This window comes from Solanum tuberosum, unplaced genomic scaffold (assembly GCF_000226075.1).
Source record: "Solanum tuberosum cultivar DM 1-3 516 R44 unplaced genomic scaffold, SolTub_3.0 scf00116, whole genome shotgun sequence".
Classification (NCBI taxonomy): Eukaryota; Viridiplantae; Streptophyta; class Magnoliopsida; order Solanales; family Solanaceae; genus Solanum; species Solanum tuberosum.
In genome coordinates, this window is record NW_006239040.1 from 1,311,309 (window position 1) to 1,329,353 (window position 18,045).

Genomic DNA, 18,045 nt, shown 5'->3' on the forward strand with positions numbered 1-18,045 from the left:
TACATGAGTTAGATTTAGATTGTATTGTGAGATTTTTTTGGTTTCAATTGTGTTAAAAGGGAGAAATGCTATGAGTCAAACCCTAGTGGAAGAGGATCGGATTGGCCTAACCTATGGTGTACCGCCAGGTAGACTTACCAGTTTTGTTTTTTATTAGGGTGAATTTTGGGAATAGTGAGTGGAAAGGAATTTATTTGATATTAATTATCGAATTCTCTCAGTGAAAATTCGTCAAGGTCAAAAAGCACAACATTGAATATTATCTATATAGTTTTCTAGAGTAGAGATATAGTAGCATACTCCCCCTATACGAAGAAAGATAGAGAATATTTATTTCGAATCAAATTCAAAATTTATCTCGATATCAATATGATATAAATCTCTCAATTGAAGATCTATAGGTTAGTGATTTCATAATCCATGTGATTATATATATATATATATATATATATATATATTGAACTTTTTGCTCAGTTGAACTCGCAGAACTACAGAAAAATGTGAAAAAGATGGATACAATGAATTTAGGTAGCAAAAAGGAATTCTCTCTTTTATAGCACCCTAGACATAGACATGACATTGACCAGAAAAAAATAATTCACATTGACTATTGAACCAATTTTTTTAAATTTTTTTTTGGGATTTCTGTATTGATATTATCTTTTACAAAGTTTAAAACTTTAATATTCTAGTAGTTATTTTTTTTTGTTGGAAAATATCTAGCAGCAGCAGATCAAGAAAAGTAAAGTTTCCAGTTTTGAGGTTTTGTGGATTTGTAAGGTAACCCTGTTTACTGTTCTCATTTTAACAGAAAAAAAAACTGCAAATATTCATATTTTTATTTGTATTTTGAGGATTAATTTGGTACTATGAGTGGAGGGCGTATCGAAAACAATCTCTATACTCCTATACAAAGGTCATAGGGTGAGAATTATACTGAGTAGTGATGGAGTCAAGTAGGGAAAAGGGGTATATCCGAATCTTCTTTGGCTGAAAATTATACTATTTATATATGTTATCAAAATTATCTTTTATATGAATATATATAATAGATATTGAAACCTTTTAACTTCTTTGCATGTTTACTTTTTTATATTTTGAACTTTTTAGTGAAAATTCTGGTGCCGCCACCGACACTAGTATATAGGATGACATGAAATCTGTGTTGTAAGTTGATTTGTTTATTGAAATGCTACGGATTTGTTTATTTTTTATATGTGGGATCATGTTATATTTTATGTAGGTTTTGATGAGCTGATTTCTTTTCAATATTATGAAGTAATTATATATGTTTTTTTGGTTCTTTTGCAGAGGGCAAGGAAGAAAAATTAGTAAAGAATAGAACTTTGAATATTGCTATTAATGGAAGTTGAAAAAGTTCCTCTTACAGGTTAGGAGTTTCTTCAAATTGTGAGCTTTTATATTTGATAAATTTTTTAAAGTTGTTATTTTTTCTCAATAAAAAGACAGTTCCCTATTAGGAGCTTGTGGTTTAGGTTTTAATTGTAATGGTTATGTTGTGTTTTGGGCTATATAGCTTGGAATTTCTAAAAATGTTATTGGACTCGTGTCGAATCCCCTAAAAGTGATGTCTGACACGCACTCGTTGACATTTTTGAAGAGTTTGAGCATATAGGTTTTGGGTGTATACAAAGCTGCTAACTTTAGCATATAATCCTTAATGTTATCAGTGTGGCTACAATATAGTTTCAAGTTTGTGTCTTTCGAAATTGGGTGATTGAGTTTGAAGTGACAACTTTTGTTTCAAACAGATCTATTTGAGTAGTCAAGATTTGGGGATTTAGTTTTGAGTCTACTTTTGTTTTTGGTGGAATTAGTGATACCATAGAGATATGTTACTGTAACTTGAAGCAGTAAAGATGTTTATCTCTACTAATAAATCGAGGGATATGTTACATAGTGAGACTTCGCGAGGACCTAGTAGAATTTTGCATAGAAAAGAAATTGTTGGAGTAGATGTGGAGAAAGATTCAGGATTTAAGCTTTCTAGGTTCAACCTTTAAGATTTTTAGCATTGAACCCTATGTAATTTTTACTATTTATTGCAATTTCAGTGATTTGTTACACATAAATTTATGTTCCGCATTGGAAGTACTATGCTCAGATGAACCTGCTGCTAAATAGATGCATTCGTATAATCTTCATACTTCTGCCGATTATAAGTGAGTTCTACTTTCCTTCTTCTTGATGCTTTCAAATGAAATGGAATATTGCAGTGATGTGCTTGCTTTCATTTGTATAATATAGGTTTTGCCCAAAAAGCAATAGTAGAGTTATTGTCTACATAAATACGGTAGGTTTCGATCTGTTGTGACATGTATGTAGCATCTCCAACAATTTCTGAACTCAAATTGCACTATGAATGAGGCTAATGTGACATTATTATCTTCGAAAGTAGAAACAGTTGCAGAGGTTTCTTTTTTGAACACAAAGTAAATGTCGCGTCTTCCTTAAGAAATACAAAACCAGTAGTACTCATTTGATTCACCCCATTCAGTGTTGCCATTTGCCAACAAGTTCGAAATTTTCAGATGGAGAAAATCAATAGTCTATAATTAAATTAATCACCTTTGACATATATATCGATGAGTTGAGTACTTTCTTCCATCAATCATCCAAGTTCTTATGTACTCTTAAGTAAGTGTAATCCTGCAAAAGACTTAAAAGACCTATATAATGGCTTTGAACAATCAAACTAGTACACTACGATACATAAAGTCCAACTCTCCCTAAAGATATGGCGGAGGGAAAGTGGTAAAAAAGAGAAGGTTAGAAGGAAGAACACATATGTAGAGTTGATATTTCCTCTTGTTGCTTGATTTGCTCCAATGAACCGAGAATGTAAAGTACTAATTAAATTTATCAACTTCATTTGTTAAACTTCCGTCTTAGCTTGGGACTCCATCAAAAGACGAAATCTTGCAAAGTCGTCATAACTCATTGTGGCCATAGAAAATATATGACTTACTTGATCAAAGTCTTGATATAAATGAGTTTGAATTCTATCTTCTTGATGCATCTTCGAATGAAATAGGACCTTGGCTCGATTTGGTTACTTCATTCATGGAATAATAGCTTTCCTCCCGAAGAAATAACATAGTTCTCATTTCTCGTGTCTAAGGATGTTCATGGTTCGGTCTGATTCAGTTTCCATAAATATGAACTCAAATCAACCATGTTAGTTTTTTATTTGGTTTGGTTTTCACATCTTTTTCGGTTTTGTCGTTTGTTTTTCACATGCATTTCTTAGTGATTCCTTTGTCCAGATAGATCTAATTGACTAATCAAAATTTGGGGACTTGGTTTTGATTGAACAAATATAGCATTAAGAACTTTAACTTTCATTTTTGTCTTGGTGGATTTAGATTGTTTGTTTTGGTAATTGAAGTCTGCTTTGGCTGTTTAATGGATGGTGTTAACAGTTGATAGTGGTAAATGGAGAAGGGGAACTAAGAACCCGAAAAAATATATGAACCAACTAAATCTTGCCCTCATACTTTAATGCCTTAGTAAATATGTCAGTGAAGTGAAGTGATCATAGTCTTGATACAAGTGAATTCTACTTCTTTCTTCTTGATGCTTCCAGATTACGTAGAATATTGTATCGATGCCATACTCTTGTTGTGTCTTCCATGAAATAGTAGCCAGTGGTACTCTTGCGATCATATACTGTGGCTTGACTTGCTATTCTGCTTTAAAGTTTTCTTGTATGTAACTTGTATAAACTTCTTGAGATGAATGCCATCAACATATTGCTTCGCTCCAATGCTAAGATATTAGAAGATATGTGATAACTGTTATTTTCATGCCATCACTTTCTTGAATTCACTAAATGTTTTTTAATAACGGTGATGTCAGGGCCAGGTAGTTTGCGCACACCTCGTTCATTTCATCGGATACCTGATACCTCTACAACATATGTACCAGCCCATCGGGTAACTTTGTCCGCCAAGGCTTAACAAATGAGAACAAAACACCTTGCCTCCTCTGAGGTATGAACTTGAGATCTCGTAGTTCTCCTCTCACTTTATTGACCACTATTAATAGGCACATCCTTGGGTGAAATTCATTTGAACATATATATTTAAACTTTGATAGTTGTGGTTGTCGTCTACATGGTATGTGACACCACACAATGTTGACTAATGTTGAGCCAGGAGATATATATTCCCTTGGATCATTATAGCACTCGTTGAACAATTGAGTAGAAATGGATAGGTTATAAGAAGTAGAAAACCCATATCAATCTATCTCTATAGGAGACAACATGAGCAAAGGATGGGAACGGTTAAATCCTTTGGAAAAGAATTCACCCCCTCATCAATTATATATTATGAAATGAAGGAAATACCTCCATTTCCATCTTCCTTATCAAAAAGTGTTCTTATGTGTATAAATGGTAAAAGTTGAAATCCATGGTCTTGAAGATGCTTTAATTCCTATAAGGCTTCTTTCAGTTTTAAAACTTATTCTTTATGCTCTTTGGTTATGTAGCACACATGTTGTTGAGTATAAACATCGGCTTCGTCAAGTTAACAAAAGCCATATTACTAGATATTGTGTGTTTCTTTAAAGGGAAGAAGAAAGAATCAGTGATAAGAATATAAGAGAGTTTTAATTTTAGTCCTGTTATTGGCATAAAGGTTCTCATGGAGAAATCTCTGATTATGGTTACACAAGGTCGGATTTTAATGCATCAATCGATACAAGAAATCGGTTGGTATATTATTCGACAAGATGCTTCGGATGATTCAAGAAGATATAGTAGGTTGTGGATGCCTGGGAATATTTCTCATGTACTTGGAGGAGATTTGATAAGTGTTTGCACAAACTATGTTGCTCGGACTCTTTAAAAATGGCGGTGGGTGCATGTTGGATCCTCCAAAAGTAGTGCATTTTCGTAGGATCCAATACGTGTGCGGCATCAACTTTGGAGAGTCCGAGCAACATAGTGCACAAATGATGATTTCTAATTAGTTATTAGTTCAAGCAGCAGCTGATGTATGATGTAACTTTATAACTTCTTTCTCCAATTTTCCTTTTTGCCTGATTGTTCTTTCTTAATAATCAGGGCACTGAAAAGATCGAAGGCATGTGACTGAACTTGGATTCTGCACAAGAAGTGAATGTCAGCAGTGCAGTTTCTCAGTATCCAAAATACAAATGTTCGTCAGGGTCCTGATTTTCTTCATGGTGAGTTGAGTTGGATGTCCATCAAGAAGTCTGTCTGTTAGTTTTCGGGGGAGAAAAGCTTGTTGGTTTGAAGTTGAAAGATAGCCGAATTACACAACTTTGGCAAGGCTCCAACGTTTATATATAGTCGGAGTACTAATTATCTGGCTGTTTTGCTTTCTTGCTGTTTGATTTGTTTCAGTATGACAGGTTCTAGTAAGGTTGATTTGTTTCATCAACCTAGCCAATCACAGAAGCTAGTAAGGACCCCGGATTTTTCAGGTACCAGTAATCTTGAAAGTGTTAAGGTTTTGATTCTATCAGCCTGCTTAAAACTCGAAAAGTTCCTGAAAAAATAGAAGAAGAAATGAATCGCTTTTCAAAAGTGTACTTGGATGGAGCTTCTTTGGGAGAGGTACGCGCATCACTTGAGAACCTTCCAGGGGTTAGCTTGAATATTTGATAAATCTTAGTTACTGCAAGCATCTTGAGAATCTCCCAAGCAGTATTTTTAGATTGAAGTGTCTTAAGAACACTTGCTCTATTCGGGTGCTCAAGACTCGAAAAAATATCAGATGATGTGGGACTTTTAACGGGCTTAGAGGAGCTCCGCTGTGATGGCACAGCCATCCGAACACTTGTCTTTTCGTGGATGTAATGCTTTGGGTTTACAAGTAAACAGCTCATTCTTCTCCTTTTGGCTTCCAGGAAAAGGTCAAAACTCCACGGGTCTAATTTATCGAGTCTTTGTTCATTGACAATGCTTGATACTAGTCACTGCAATATCTCAGACAGAGGCTGGAGGCACCCTATGTAATCTTGTGTACTTATCATCTTTGTGGTAACAGCTTTACCAATATTCCAGCTGCAAGCATCAGTGATCTAACTGAGCTACTTGCGCCGAGTTCACCTTGGACGTGGTTGATACAATTATGGAATAACATGCTCAAGGTAACTGCAGAATGACAGGCAAATTACATTCCTTTAATGGAGATATATCTGTGGATTCAGACTAACTGAGCTGTGTTTTAAAGTCAGCAGCAGATCCACAAAGCAGGAATTTGAGTTAGACGATAGGATTCAGTCTGGTTCTCTTGCCAGGATAGGCCTTGGGACGGAGCTAGCATGGAAAGTACGGGCCAGAATTCAGTTACTTCGGAGCAAATCCTGTATATATTTGTTCATTGAATATCTATATCTTTAAATTTTGGATTCACCTCTAATCGTAAGTGAATGTATGATCCAGAAGAAAACATGTCAAGTTCTTCAATGTGCAGAGAGATTGTTGTTTGTCAAATTACACCTCTTATTCAACTGGTTTATCTTGTTCAAGAGTTCTTGGTAAGTAACTTTCTATAATCTATTGTTGTTGTATTCAAATGTACCTTGTCATATAAATTCATCCTCAAGTTTTATTTTTTTGCTTGTTTCCTATTTTCTTTTCATTGAATGGACTATTTTTATTAGGTATATGCTACTTTCCACCAACACATCGCACAAGAAGTCGATACGAATCTTTCGTGGATTGCACCAATCACCTGTGGGAGGTCCTTTTCACCTTAAATTCAAGTTGATAATACAACATACCTTTGTGTTTCTACAAGTGGAGTATTGGAAGAATAGAGTATACGAATACCTTACTCTTATCTCATAGAAATAAATGGATTATTTTTGAAAGACCCTTGGCACCAAATTGATAATAGTCATTCTTCAAAATCATACAAGTAAAACATGGATAAGAAATGAGAAGGGGACAAAGTGCTGTTAAATTATCAGGCCAACGCCTACCAAAGAAAAGCAAATTGCCATCACACCAACAAAAGCACTCCATAAAATAAAAAACAAGATAGCAGTACCCTATCTTTTTGAGCATGAATTTAAGATTAATTAGGGTCAAATGTGAACATCGAACACTGAATAAAAAACAAAGAGACATAATTAAGATACAGTCTCAAATTCAAGAATACATCTAACAACAAGAACAAGACCAAAACTAAACAAATACAAGCCTCTTCCAACACATGAATTCTAGAGACAATACTTCAGAGATTCAGTCCCAATCTCAAGAATATATGTCCATTGCGAAGGATTCAATCTAGCCACAAGTTCACATACGGGCTATCTTGTTACGACTTCACCCCACTCGAAGACCCCACTGAAGTAAACACTAAAAGTAGTCACCAAATTTGACTATTTTTTGTAATGAAGGGGCAAATTGACAAGATAAGGTACTCCCATGTGTATAAAGGTATAAGTAGGCCCCTAATCAAAATATAATAGCATATGGGGTTACAAGGATGAAGATGTTATAGTGATTTGGGATACTCCTGGTTCAGCTTTCTACCACAAGAACAAGGATAAAACTGAACAAATTCAATCCTCTTAACACAAATTCAAGAGACATACTTTAGATTCCGTCTTAATTTCAAGAATACATCAAACAACAAGAACAAAACTAAACGTTTCAATCACTCAAACACATGATTTCAAGAGACATACTTCAGAGATTAAGTCTCGATTTCAATAATACATCTAACAGCAAGAACAAGAACAAAACTAAACGATTCAATCACTCAAACACGAATTCAAGAGATTCAGTCTCAATTTCAAGAATACATTTAACAACAAGAACAAGAACAAAACTAAACGATTCAATCACTCAAACACGAATTCAAGAGATTCAGTCTCAATTTCAAGAATACATTTAACAACAAGAACAAGAACAAAACTAAACGATTCAATCACTCAACCACGAATTCAAGAGACTCCGTCTCAATTTCAAGAACACATCTAAACAACAAGAACAAGAACAAAAATTAAACAAATTCCATCTCTCGAACACATGAATTCAAGAGACATACTTCAGAGATTAAGTCTCAATTTCAAGAACACATCTAAGCAATAACAAAAAGAACAAAACTAAACAAATTCAAGTTCTCTAACACATGAATCTAATAGTAGCTTTTATTAACTCAAGCAATTGTTGGATTCTCAGGTGCTGATTTCCAAACAATGTCCTTGAGTGCTGGCCTAAGCTCTTTGCTGCAGAACTGATTATATTCCAATGTGTCACCACAAGCTTTCCTCACCTCCACAACCAGAAATGAAGGTGTCACAGCAAATATATCAGCAGAAATTCCCAACTTCCCTTTCCTCCCACTCTCTTTCCCCTGCAATCTAACACTAGAATCACTCCTCTTTAAGCTGAATTTCGACGTTTTAGCCACTTCCTCGAGCTTCGAAATCACACTGCTAGCTGGCTTTGTTGTTGCAAATCTCAACTGTTCCTTCTCCTTCTTCTTCTTTTCCTCAAACAACGGAGACAAATCAAACCCCTCCGACAAAGAAATGATATGAAAAGCATTCAAAGACTCAATCTTTTTCACCTTTCCTACCCAATCTTCATCTCCCACATGAGCAAACTCTTCCTCCTCCTTACTCCTCATAGTCCTTGGCACAGTCTTCTTGAACCAATTAGACTCCATAATCTTTGAAGCAGTAATCCGAGTTCTCGGATTCGGATCCAACATCTTTACTATCAACTTTTTTGCATCAGATGACATCCAAGGTGGACACTTAAAATCACCCTTGTGAATTTTCTTATACATAGCCATAATATTATCATCTTGAAATGGTAAAAAACCAGCTAAAAGCACATAAAGAATTACTCCACATGACCAAATATCTGATGTTGCACCATCATATCCATGATTACCAAGTACTTCAGGGGCAACATAAGCAGGAGTACCACAAGTTGTATGCAATAAACCATCTTGTCTTAAATGATCAGTAAAAGCACTAAGCCCGAAATCGGTTACCTTAAGATTACCTTCTTCATCTAACAACAAATTCTCAGGCTTTAAATCCCTGTGATAAACACCACGGCTATGACAAAAATCAATTGCAGAAATCAACTGCTGGAAATAGCCTCGAGCATTGTCTTCTCTAAGCTTACCTTTAGCTACTTTTTCGAACAATTCGCCACCTTTAACGTACTCCATGGCGAAGTAAATCTTCGTTTTGCTTGCCATAACTTCATGAAGCTCGACAATGTTTGGATGTTTCACCATTTTCATGACGGAGATTTCTCGTTTGATTTGCTCCATCATTCCTACTTTTATCACCTTCTCTTTTCCAACAACTTTCATTGCTATATTCTCCCCTGTTACCACGTTACGAGCATGGTAAACTTTAGCAAAAGAACCTTGACCCAAAACTCGTCCGAGCTCATATTTACCATACAAAACAGCACATTTTTCTTCTGGCCCCATTATAAAACACTGGTTCGGGGAACTTTTCTGAAGCAAGATCGAAAAGGGTGTTCGATTTTTGAAAAAAAATTTTGATGGGTTTAAATGGAAGTGAAAGGGGGGTGGGGGGTGAGTTCACTCGTCTCCGACGTGTTTCCGGTGGAAACTCCGGCCGCCGACGAACGAAATTCAAAAAGGGTATATAGTTTTTGTTAAGAAAAAACAAATGGGTTTATAACTGAGGTGGAAAAGGGTGTTGGGTGAGTGAGTTCACCCGTCTTCAACGTGTTTCCGGTGACAATTCCGATGGCAATTCCGGCCTCCTCCAGCGAGTGAAATTTGGGGCTTAAAGCCTCCTAAAATCAAACTAGAAAAAAGGGATTTGCCTCTCATCTCTCTGCATTCCCGAAATCGGAACCAAAAACTGGATTTAGGTTTTCTCTCTCTAGGGTTTGTAAAACTCAAAGACGGCTTAGCTTCTTTAGGTTTCTGCAATTTCTGAAAAGTGGTGGCAACTGAAGGTGAATTTATAGTCGGTTCAAGGGTAATACTGTCTTTTTGTCACCCAACATGAGGTTGTTTGGTTGTTCGACACGTGTCGTATTCTTACAGGTTGCATGGGAATTTCCTTGTTTTACGTAGCAATAAAAAGCGGACGCGTGGATTTGAAGCCGCTTGGAATCAGTATAATTGAAGTGAAAGAGTCAGTAACCGCCTCTTTGGATGTTAATGACTATTTTGCCCCTGCAATATTTCCGCTTCGATAAATACTTACTCCCATCGAGTGATTATACAAATCGAGTTAGATGTTACGGAATTGAAGTGAAAATAGATGTCATTTTTGTGATACATAGTTCGTGTTATTGAATTCAGGTGAAATCAGTATTTTAAGGCTAGATCGTCAATGAAATATAAGTATTGTTATATAGTAAGTAACGATTATTATATGACGAATAATACTTATATGGTAGATTGTATATTATTATGTATTTTTATTTGATGGTATATTCTTCGAAAAATTATATAGAGCGTCCTAAATAGGTAAATTGCACTAATTAGACATGGTAAACAAAGTTTTTTTTTCTTTTAATATTGTTGGCTCAATATTTATCTTAATTAGTAATCATAAATAGAAAGAAAATTCTGAAATAATCATATTTTTCATGGGGTATGAATAAATAATTAAGAAGCTCCTTAGAAATTTCACTTTAGATGAATATCAACTGAATTATTGTACTCTTGATTTTATTAATTAAAAAAAAAAAGGTATAAAAGGACAAATTTAATTTGTACACCATTTTAGCACATAGGTTCAATATATAGAACTCCTAGCTACCAATCAAAATTATTATGCATTCTGAGTTAGTAGGTTAACACGAGGTCTCGGGTTGAAAATCATGTTAGGAGCCCTACAATACGCGATCCAAATTTAATCAGAGCTTCAATATGAACTCCGGACACTAGATTGAAAACAAAAAAAAGTTTAATAATTAAGGTCCGCACAATCTATTCTAATATATATATATTAAGCACATGTTAATTAATTATGGTTAAGTAAAATGAACTATAAATTTAAACACATGACATGCGTGTATTGGCTTGATGTATACCCGATGTGAGTAAGTTTTACCCAAAATAGACTATTCAACACCTTCTTAAAGATAGTATACATCAATATATAATTGACGTGGTGTAATAAATGAGATCACTTTTGATAGAGAGTATTTTTCCTCTTAATAAATCACATGCGCATCAGAGCGAGTACACACTATTAGTATCGATTCAACATAATTCATTATTTAGCTTGAATCAAATCTTATGTATATGAGTTAAAAGTTTATTAAATATACACATATATAGATTGCCATATTAGATGGACATCGTACTAAAAATAGTTATAGCATATTACTTGATTACTTAATAAATCAAGATAGTATTGATTATTATTTTTCTATTTTAATTTACCCCTACAATTAATATAACCTTTTGAATGTGAACAATTCCCAATATTAGCTATTCTTTTGCTTTATGTTATGTGCATTGATATTAACAAAGGGTAAAATAGTAAAGTTGAACAATCTATAATATTTTTTTAATCACGTGTAATATAGAAAATGTTCATCTATTATGAAACGGAGGAAATAGCACTTAAAATCGCCAACCAATAAAATCCAATACTAGTTGATTAAAGCAAAAAAAATAAAATAAGTCACCCTAAAATCGAACGAGAAATATTAGTAACTGACTACCTAAAATTTCACCTTATCAATAAGAATTTGATTTTCCACCTTATAATTCATTTCCTCTTTTCATGCCCTTTCTACCTGCACTTTTTTTTTTTTTAAACAAACCCTAGGATCCAACCTTCACTAGTTTTAACCCCTTTAATTTTTATTTTTTTTGTTTTTTTAATTTTGATAAAAACAATGAACTGTCACTCTTGAATTTGTATTTTTCTGTTATTTTGTTTTCTATATATTGGCTTTTGTTTTTCTAAGTCTCTTGAATTAGAATATTGGAAGTGAAATAACAACTCACCACATGGGGGGGTTTCCAAGATTCTTCAACTGAAAATAAAATGTATTTCTTCTTTTTCTATATACAATGCATCTTTAAATTATAATGATTTATCATATGTCAGCAGAATTATATATAATGATTTTTAATACTTGTATTTTCTTTTTAATATTGGTCTGAGATCAATTTAAATAATGAAACAATATTGATATAATCGGTGAGGACTCATATATAATTGATTTTAAGTAACTTGAAATTGAGACGGAATGCATGTGTTTGATAGTTAGAGATGAGAGTTTTTTTTTTTTTTTAAAAAAGAGATATTATTGAGAAGCTCACTTTTATCTAAGCTCGATTTTAAAGATAGAATGTAATACTTTCTTACTAATTCAGCTCATCCAGTTAGTTATTATAAAAGAATCCATCTAAAAACAAAAACAAAAAAGTCATTTTTATGATATTTTGCTTTCAATCTATAATTAGATCTTAAAATTTAATTAGTCGAGTCTCAATCTATTCTAAGCCAATAAACATGGCTAAGTAGGGCATATAAACGTTAAAGATAAATTAGAAGTAAAGAAGTTAATCTTTAATCAATCACTAAATAACTTGTAACTAATATAATTTATTATTAATTAGTGATAAAAAATTATTATTTAACTGTAGATATTCATCTTTGACACAAAAAATTTCGATCGGTGAGCTATTATCACTCTTTTAAGTGTAACTATTTTTAGGCAAAACCTCTTGATTATTTTATTATTTAACAGTATATATTCATCGTCGACACAATATTCCTCAATCAGTGAGCTATTATGCACTCTTTTAAGCATGGTTATTTTAGGTAAAATCTCTTAGTTATTTCTGTAATCTCATCTCATTTATTACTGAACGGTTATTTAAGAATTTAGCTAGTGTTTTTGATTGTTTCCCTCTCGAAGCATCATCTCACTAGTTGATTTTGAATACAAATCATATCTAGTATTCAGAATTTACTTAAATTCATTACTCTATGATTTTTATTTTTTTCAATATTGAGATATCCATCCGAAATCTAAAGGTTATAAAACTGTGGACGATATTAAAAGGAAATATTTATTTGTTTGTATTCTTTTACCACCACAAGAATACCATGTGCTCTGCAATTATACTGCCTATACTGTAAAATTAATTAATTTTCTACAGCTTTTAATATAGTTTGTAATAAATGTTTTCGTTGAAAAAATTCCCCATAATTAATGAAGTAGTATTATATGGACAACCAACCTCTTGATAAAAAAATGAATATTGTTAAAAATACATAGCTAATGTAGTCCTTTTTAATATTAGATTACTTTAATAAATATTTAGAGTTAATTATTCATAAAAAGTGAATCTATAATTTCAAAATATAACTAGTTATCTAGTAGTATTACGTAAGGCTAAGGTAATGATAGACATCTTGAAATTTATGATTTTTTTTTTATAATAATTAAGTTAATGTACAATAATATTAAGATTTACAGTTAAATAATTTATTTATATATGTGTGTGTGTTTTTTCATTAACCTGTGATTGCATGTTAAATTCGACCTTCATGGAGATGATTTTACTGTGTAAAACATAAGTAAAATCAGGATTTAAAGTTCATAAATACTTCTAAACGTATCATCAAAATCATAGCTTGTTTTAGTTATTGATATAGGTTTGTGACTAAATATTATAATAATTTTCTAATATAAAAACAAGATAATAAACGAAAGTTATTGAGTTTGCGTGAATTATAATGTAATATTGTAACATCATATCTTGGTGTAGGTCTCTTCTATCCTACCAAAATTTCTATTAATTAGTTACACTCCAAAAATATATACATATGACCTAACCTTATCTTGGAGGAACTATTTTCACTCACTTGAATTATTATGGAATCTTTTATACTTTATAATTAAATTGAAATCAATCAACCATGTGATGTGAGCTATTGAAGACATATTATTACTAACAAATCAACTATTTGTTTCCTCTGTTCCTACCCAAATTTCTATTATTTTATGCAATTGAACACATAATTTAAGAAAAATCATAAAATTTAATGTTACAAATATTATAATATTTATGTGATTATAAAAATTGTCGTCGTTGAGAATAAATTTTAAAATTTTGAAATAAATATTTTAAAATTTTATAAAAATAATATTTTTGAATAAAGTTAAATAGAAATCATATCAATTTGAAGAATATATTATTACTATCATTATTGAGTTATTGTCTTTTTCTTGAACCAAACAAACAGAAACATACCACCTATTTTCATCTGTTTCGACAGGCTAATAAAATTGATGTAGAAATATTCTTGCTTCTATCATTGAATATTGGATGTCTCATCAAGTTGAAAAGGGAAATCAGGTATATGAGTAACGTTGTTATTATAAAGAGATTTGACTGTATTATGACAAGACATTGATAATATAACTCAAAAGAAAGTTTGGAAAGTAGAAACGAAAACTCCCTCTTATGTTACAATGTATATTGTATATTCACTTGATATTCAAACTCCATATTATTTGACTGTATTATGACACAACATTGATAATATAATAAGCTCAAAAGGAAATTTGGAAAGTAGAAACAAAATCTTCCTCTTTATGTTACAATTTTGTATGTTCACTCGAGTCAACTCCATATTATTTAATAATGCTTAAATATACTAACACTATAATTAAAATTGTAATCTTCTCACAAATTTATGGTTCACAAACAAAAATTAGCTAAAGTTTTATATTATCAGGTTACTAAAGTAATTCTATTTAATAACTTGAATTGATAACCCAAAAACAAATGGTAATAAATTTGCTATTGATTAATAGGTTAGGTTACACTAAAATCAGTGCATATAACTTAAAATACAAAAAATAATTAAAAACATGAAAACATTTTGGGTGATTTTTCATAAATATATTACTTAGCACATATATACATTAATAATTTAGGATTAGACTTATAGCAAATTAACATACGAAACATCTATTTAATTATTGGTAGTTAATGGTCATAACATTTTGCGATAGGTCACAACTTTATGTCATTTCTTTAATCTAACAACCATGATAAGAGGTATACGTAGGTTCGGAAGAATTCAATAGCTTTTAGTATTAAGACTTGTTTATATTAGAAAATTCGTTGATTCCTAAAAAATAAAAGAGAGAAGAAAGAATTACGATATCAAATTTTATCTTTACTTTTCGGAGAAAAATGTCGTCTTTCTAATTCCTAATGAATTGAATCCATTGTATATTTCATAGTAATGTAATCCTTTTTTTTCGATGATTCTTCGTTATCTGTCAATGTTATATATATATAGAAGTGCAAACTTAATAATTAAAACATGAATTGATAACCATCGTTGTTCATCGTAAACTTTTAATTCTGGCTCTGTCTATATTAATGCCACATACCAATAGGGACGCATCATTTAGAAGAATAGAGTATGTCGTGATGTAACGTGACTATTATTTTTTAAAATCAAATTGAAGTGACTTTGAAAACGTAGTCATGAATAAACCGATAATTTTTTTTACTTGCACGTAATTGTTTCCTAAAATGTAATTATTAATTTTCATGAATAAATATATTATTATGCTTATTACTTTAATTTTAGTTTGATCCTGACTCTTTATTCGAATTGCCTCAATAATAACAACAAATAAATGATAGTTACTGGAGCAACATCTATCAAAGACAAATGCAAATTCTGTAAGTTTAACTAAATTATATATATGTGTAAAAAAGATATTAAAAATATATAAATATAATATAATCTCATTTATTTTGAAAAAAATTATCCACCTTATATTCAGAATTCACTCCTTCAACCAATTATAATTTGTATTTTGTACATGTCCAATAATTAAAAAGAGAAGCACGATCCAATGCTAATTTTTTCCCTTCATTTTTTAAATTTTTATTTATTCTAAATTCATCGACTCTAAATCAAATCGATTCTACTCGTGTAGTGCTTCATTTGGTTAAGTGGTTAATTTGCATTATAATGTTTGAGGTTAAAGCAAAGCAAAAACACACACGCATGCATGTGGGTTTGCATGTTACGTGTATTTAATTTGTGCCATGTGAAATAGGTATAAGTCGATTAAATAATGACGAATAATATACTTAATGTAATTTTACAAGTAGAGTCTGAAATGAATAATGTGTATAGTATATGTAATATTATTTCCTATCTTAAAAAAGTAGAAAAACTTGTTTTTAATAAATCATCGATCAAATAAAGCATATCAAAAGTTAATTACGTAAAATAAATATAATGATAAAAAATTCATACCGAAAACAATAAAGAAGAAAATAGTAGAAAGAAACACTACTACTATCGTATAAAAAAGAAAAACAAATAAATATTAGATATATAGGGGAATAAAATCTATAATATATATGCACCACTCACCAAACAATTTCTATACTTTGATTATTAACCCCTTAATACATAAGAATTCTCAAGTTGAGAGACAAAACATAGTGAATGTTTTTAAGTCCATATCAATCTAAGATTGGGTGGTGTGTAACATCTAGCTAGTCGAGACGGATTCAAAATTTTATTGTAACAGATTTAATATTTTTTTTCAAAATTTTCAATATTAAATTTATTATAATATTAAAATAATAAATTCAGATCATATACTTGTTATAAATTTCAATAGATTTTTTTTATATATATGTCGAAATGCTATGATTAAAATTTATATGAATCCGTAATCAAAAGACTATATCGATCGAACCCCGGTTGACTAGTCTTTATAAATTATAATTAAGATGGATTACGTGTTAAGTTGTTATGGTACATGGACCATATATACATATAGTTGTTTTGTCATGATAAAATGAATATGACAATTACAGTTCTTGGACTGAATTAAAAGAATAAAAATAAAAACATTATTATTCAGCTGATTTGTGGTCAAGCGTGGATGCCGCCTCTTGACCATTGATTCAACTGAATCCATACCTTTTAATAACAAAGTATAAACATATATATATATATATAGAATCTTAATAAATATTAGATCGAAATTGATAATTTTAACAATATAATGATTTTAATATTGAAAATTTAAAAAATTGACCCTATCAAATGAATCCTGAATCCACCTGGTGGGGAATGCTAGAGTTTTTGATAGATACATTCTTTTTCCAAATAAAAACTAGCAAATTGTTGGGGAAATCTAAATCTTGCAGCTTTCTTTATAGGGATAAGAGTCTGAAAAATACCTCAACTTTGGTCGAATTTGCTGTTGCGATACTAAACTTTCATGAGGACCTATTACCTCCCTAGACTATTAATACCGTATTTTAAACATATATATTTTCCCACGTGGACATAAAAAATAATGCAAAATTATAAAATAGTAAATGTCTCCACGTGGGCACATATATACCTTTAAAATACATTATTAAATAGTTCAGGGGGTAGAAATACGGTATTAAATAGTCTAGGGAGGTAATATGTCCTTATGAAAGTTTAGTATCGCAACAACAAATTCGATCAAAGTTGAGATATTTTTCAGACCCTTATCCCTTCTTTATACCTTAATTATTATTTATTTTTTAATTAAAAAGAGGGGATATTATACCAAAATATTATGCATCAATACAAACCGAGCTTAATTGAATTGTCTCGCTCTTAGCTTGATTTCTTGCTTAATGAATTTAATAAATCGCTAAGGTACGTAGCTCAGTTTCTAAGTATTTACTGGTTGTTACTATGTCAGACCTAGTGTGACAAATCCAATGGCATATTTAGGAGTTTGTGCAAGTCCATAATCACAATTCAATTAACAACTCACTCCGTCTCTTTTTATATGTCATTCCTTTCTATAAATAACTGAATCACAATACTTGTCATTTTATAAAATTTATGCATAAATTATCATATTTTGCCTATTATACCCTTTATAGAATAGTTAATTATTCTTGAAAATGTATTCATCATTTATTATAAAGTTGACTTAAGAAAACATTAAATAAAGGTAGAAAGGTAAAGTTATATCATTTCTTAATGCAAGTGCAAAGTAAAAAGATGACTATAAAATGG

At 31.4% G+C, this 18,045-nt stretch overlaps 1 protein-coding gene and 1 long non-coding RNA gene across 13 annotated transcripts; one reads left to right on the top strand and one right to left on the bottom strand.

Annotated features, from left to right (window-relative positions):
- Positions 1 to 134: 134 nt before the first annotated feature.
- Positions 135 to 10,070, top strand: LOC102592917 (uncharacterized). Of its 12 annotated transcripts, none has more exons than XR_001473767.1 (6): positions 461 to 780; positions 1,312 to 1,390; positions 2,076 to 2,183; positions 3,880 to 4,013; positions 5,093 to 5,214; positions 5,404 to 6,615. It is a non-coding gene; the product is annotated as an uncharacterized lncRNA (long non-coding RNA). The 12 variants fall into 12 exon arrangements; XR_001473770.1 differs by having other exon boundaries at positions 464 to 780; positions 5,093 to 5,608; positions 5,902 to 6,615; XR_367478.2 differs by having other exon boundaries at positions 469 to 780; positions 5,093 to 6,144; positions 6,228 to 6,612.
- Positions 7,844 to 9,950, bottom strand: LOC102593683 (CBL-interacting serine/threonine-protein kinase 6). Its single transcript, XM_006350033.2, has one exon. It carries the CDS (start codon positions 9,462 to 9,464, stop codon positions 8,166 to 8,168), a length of 1,299 nt encoding a protein of 432 aa, XP_006350095.1. The 5' UTR covers positions 9,465 to 9,950; the 3' UTR covers positions 7,844 to 8,165.
- Positions 10,071 to 18,045: the final 7,975 nt, after the last annotated feature.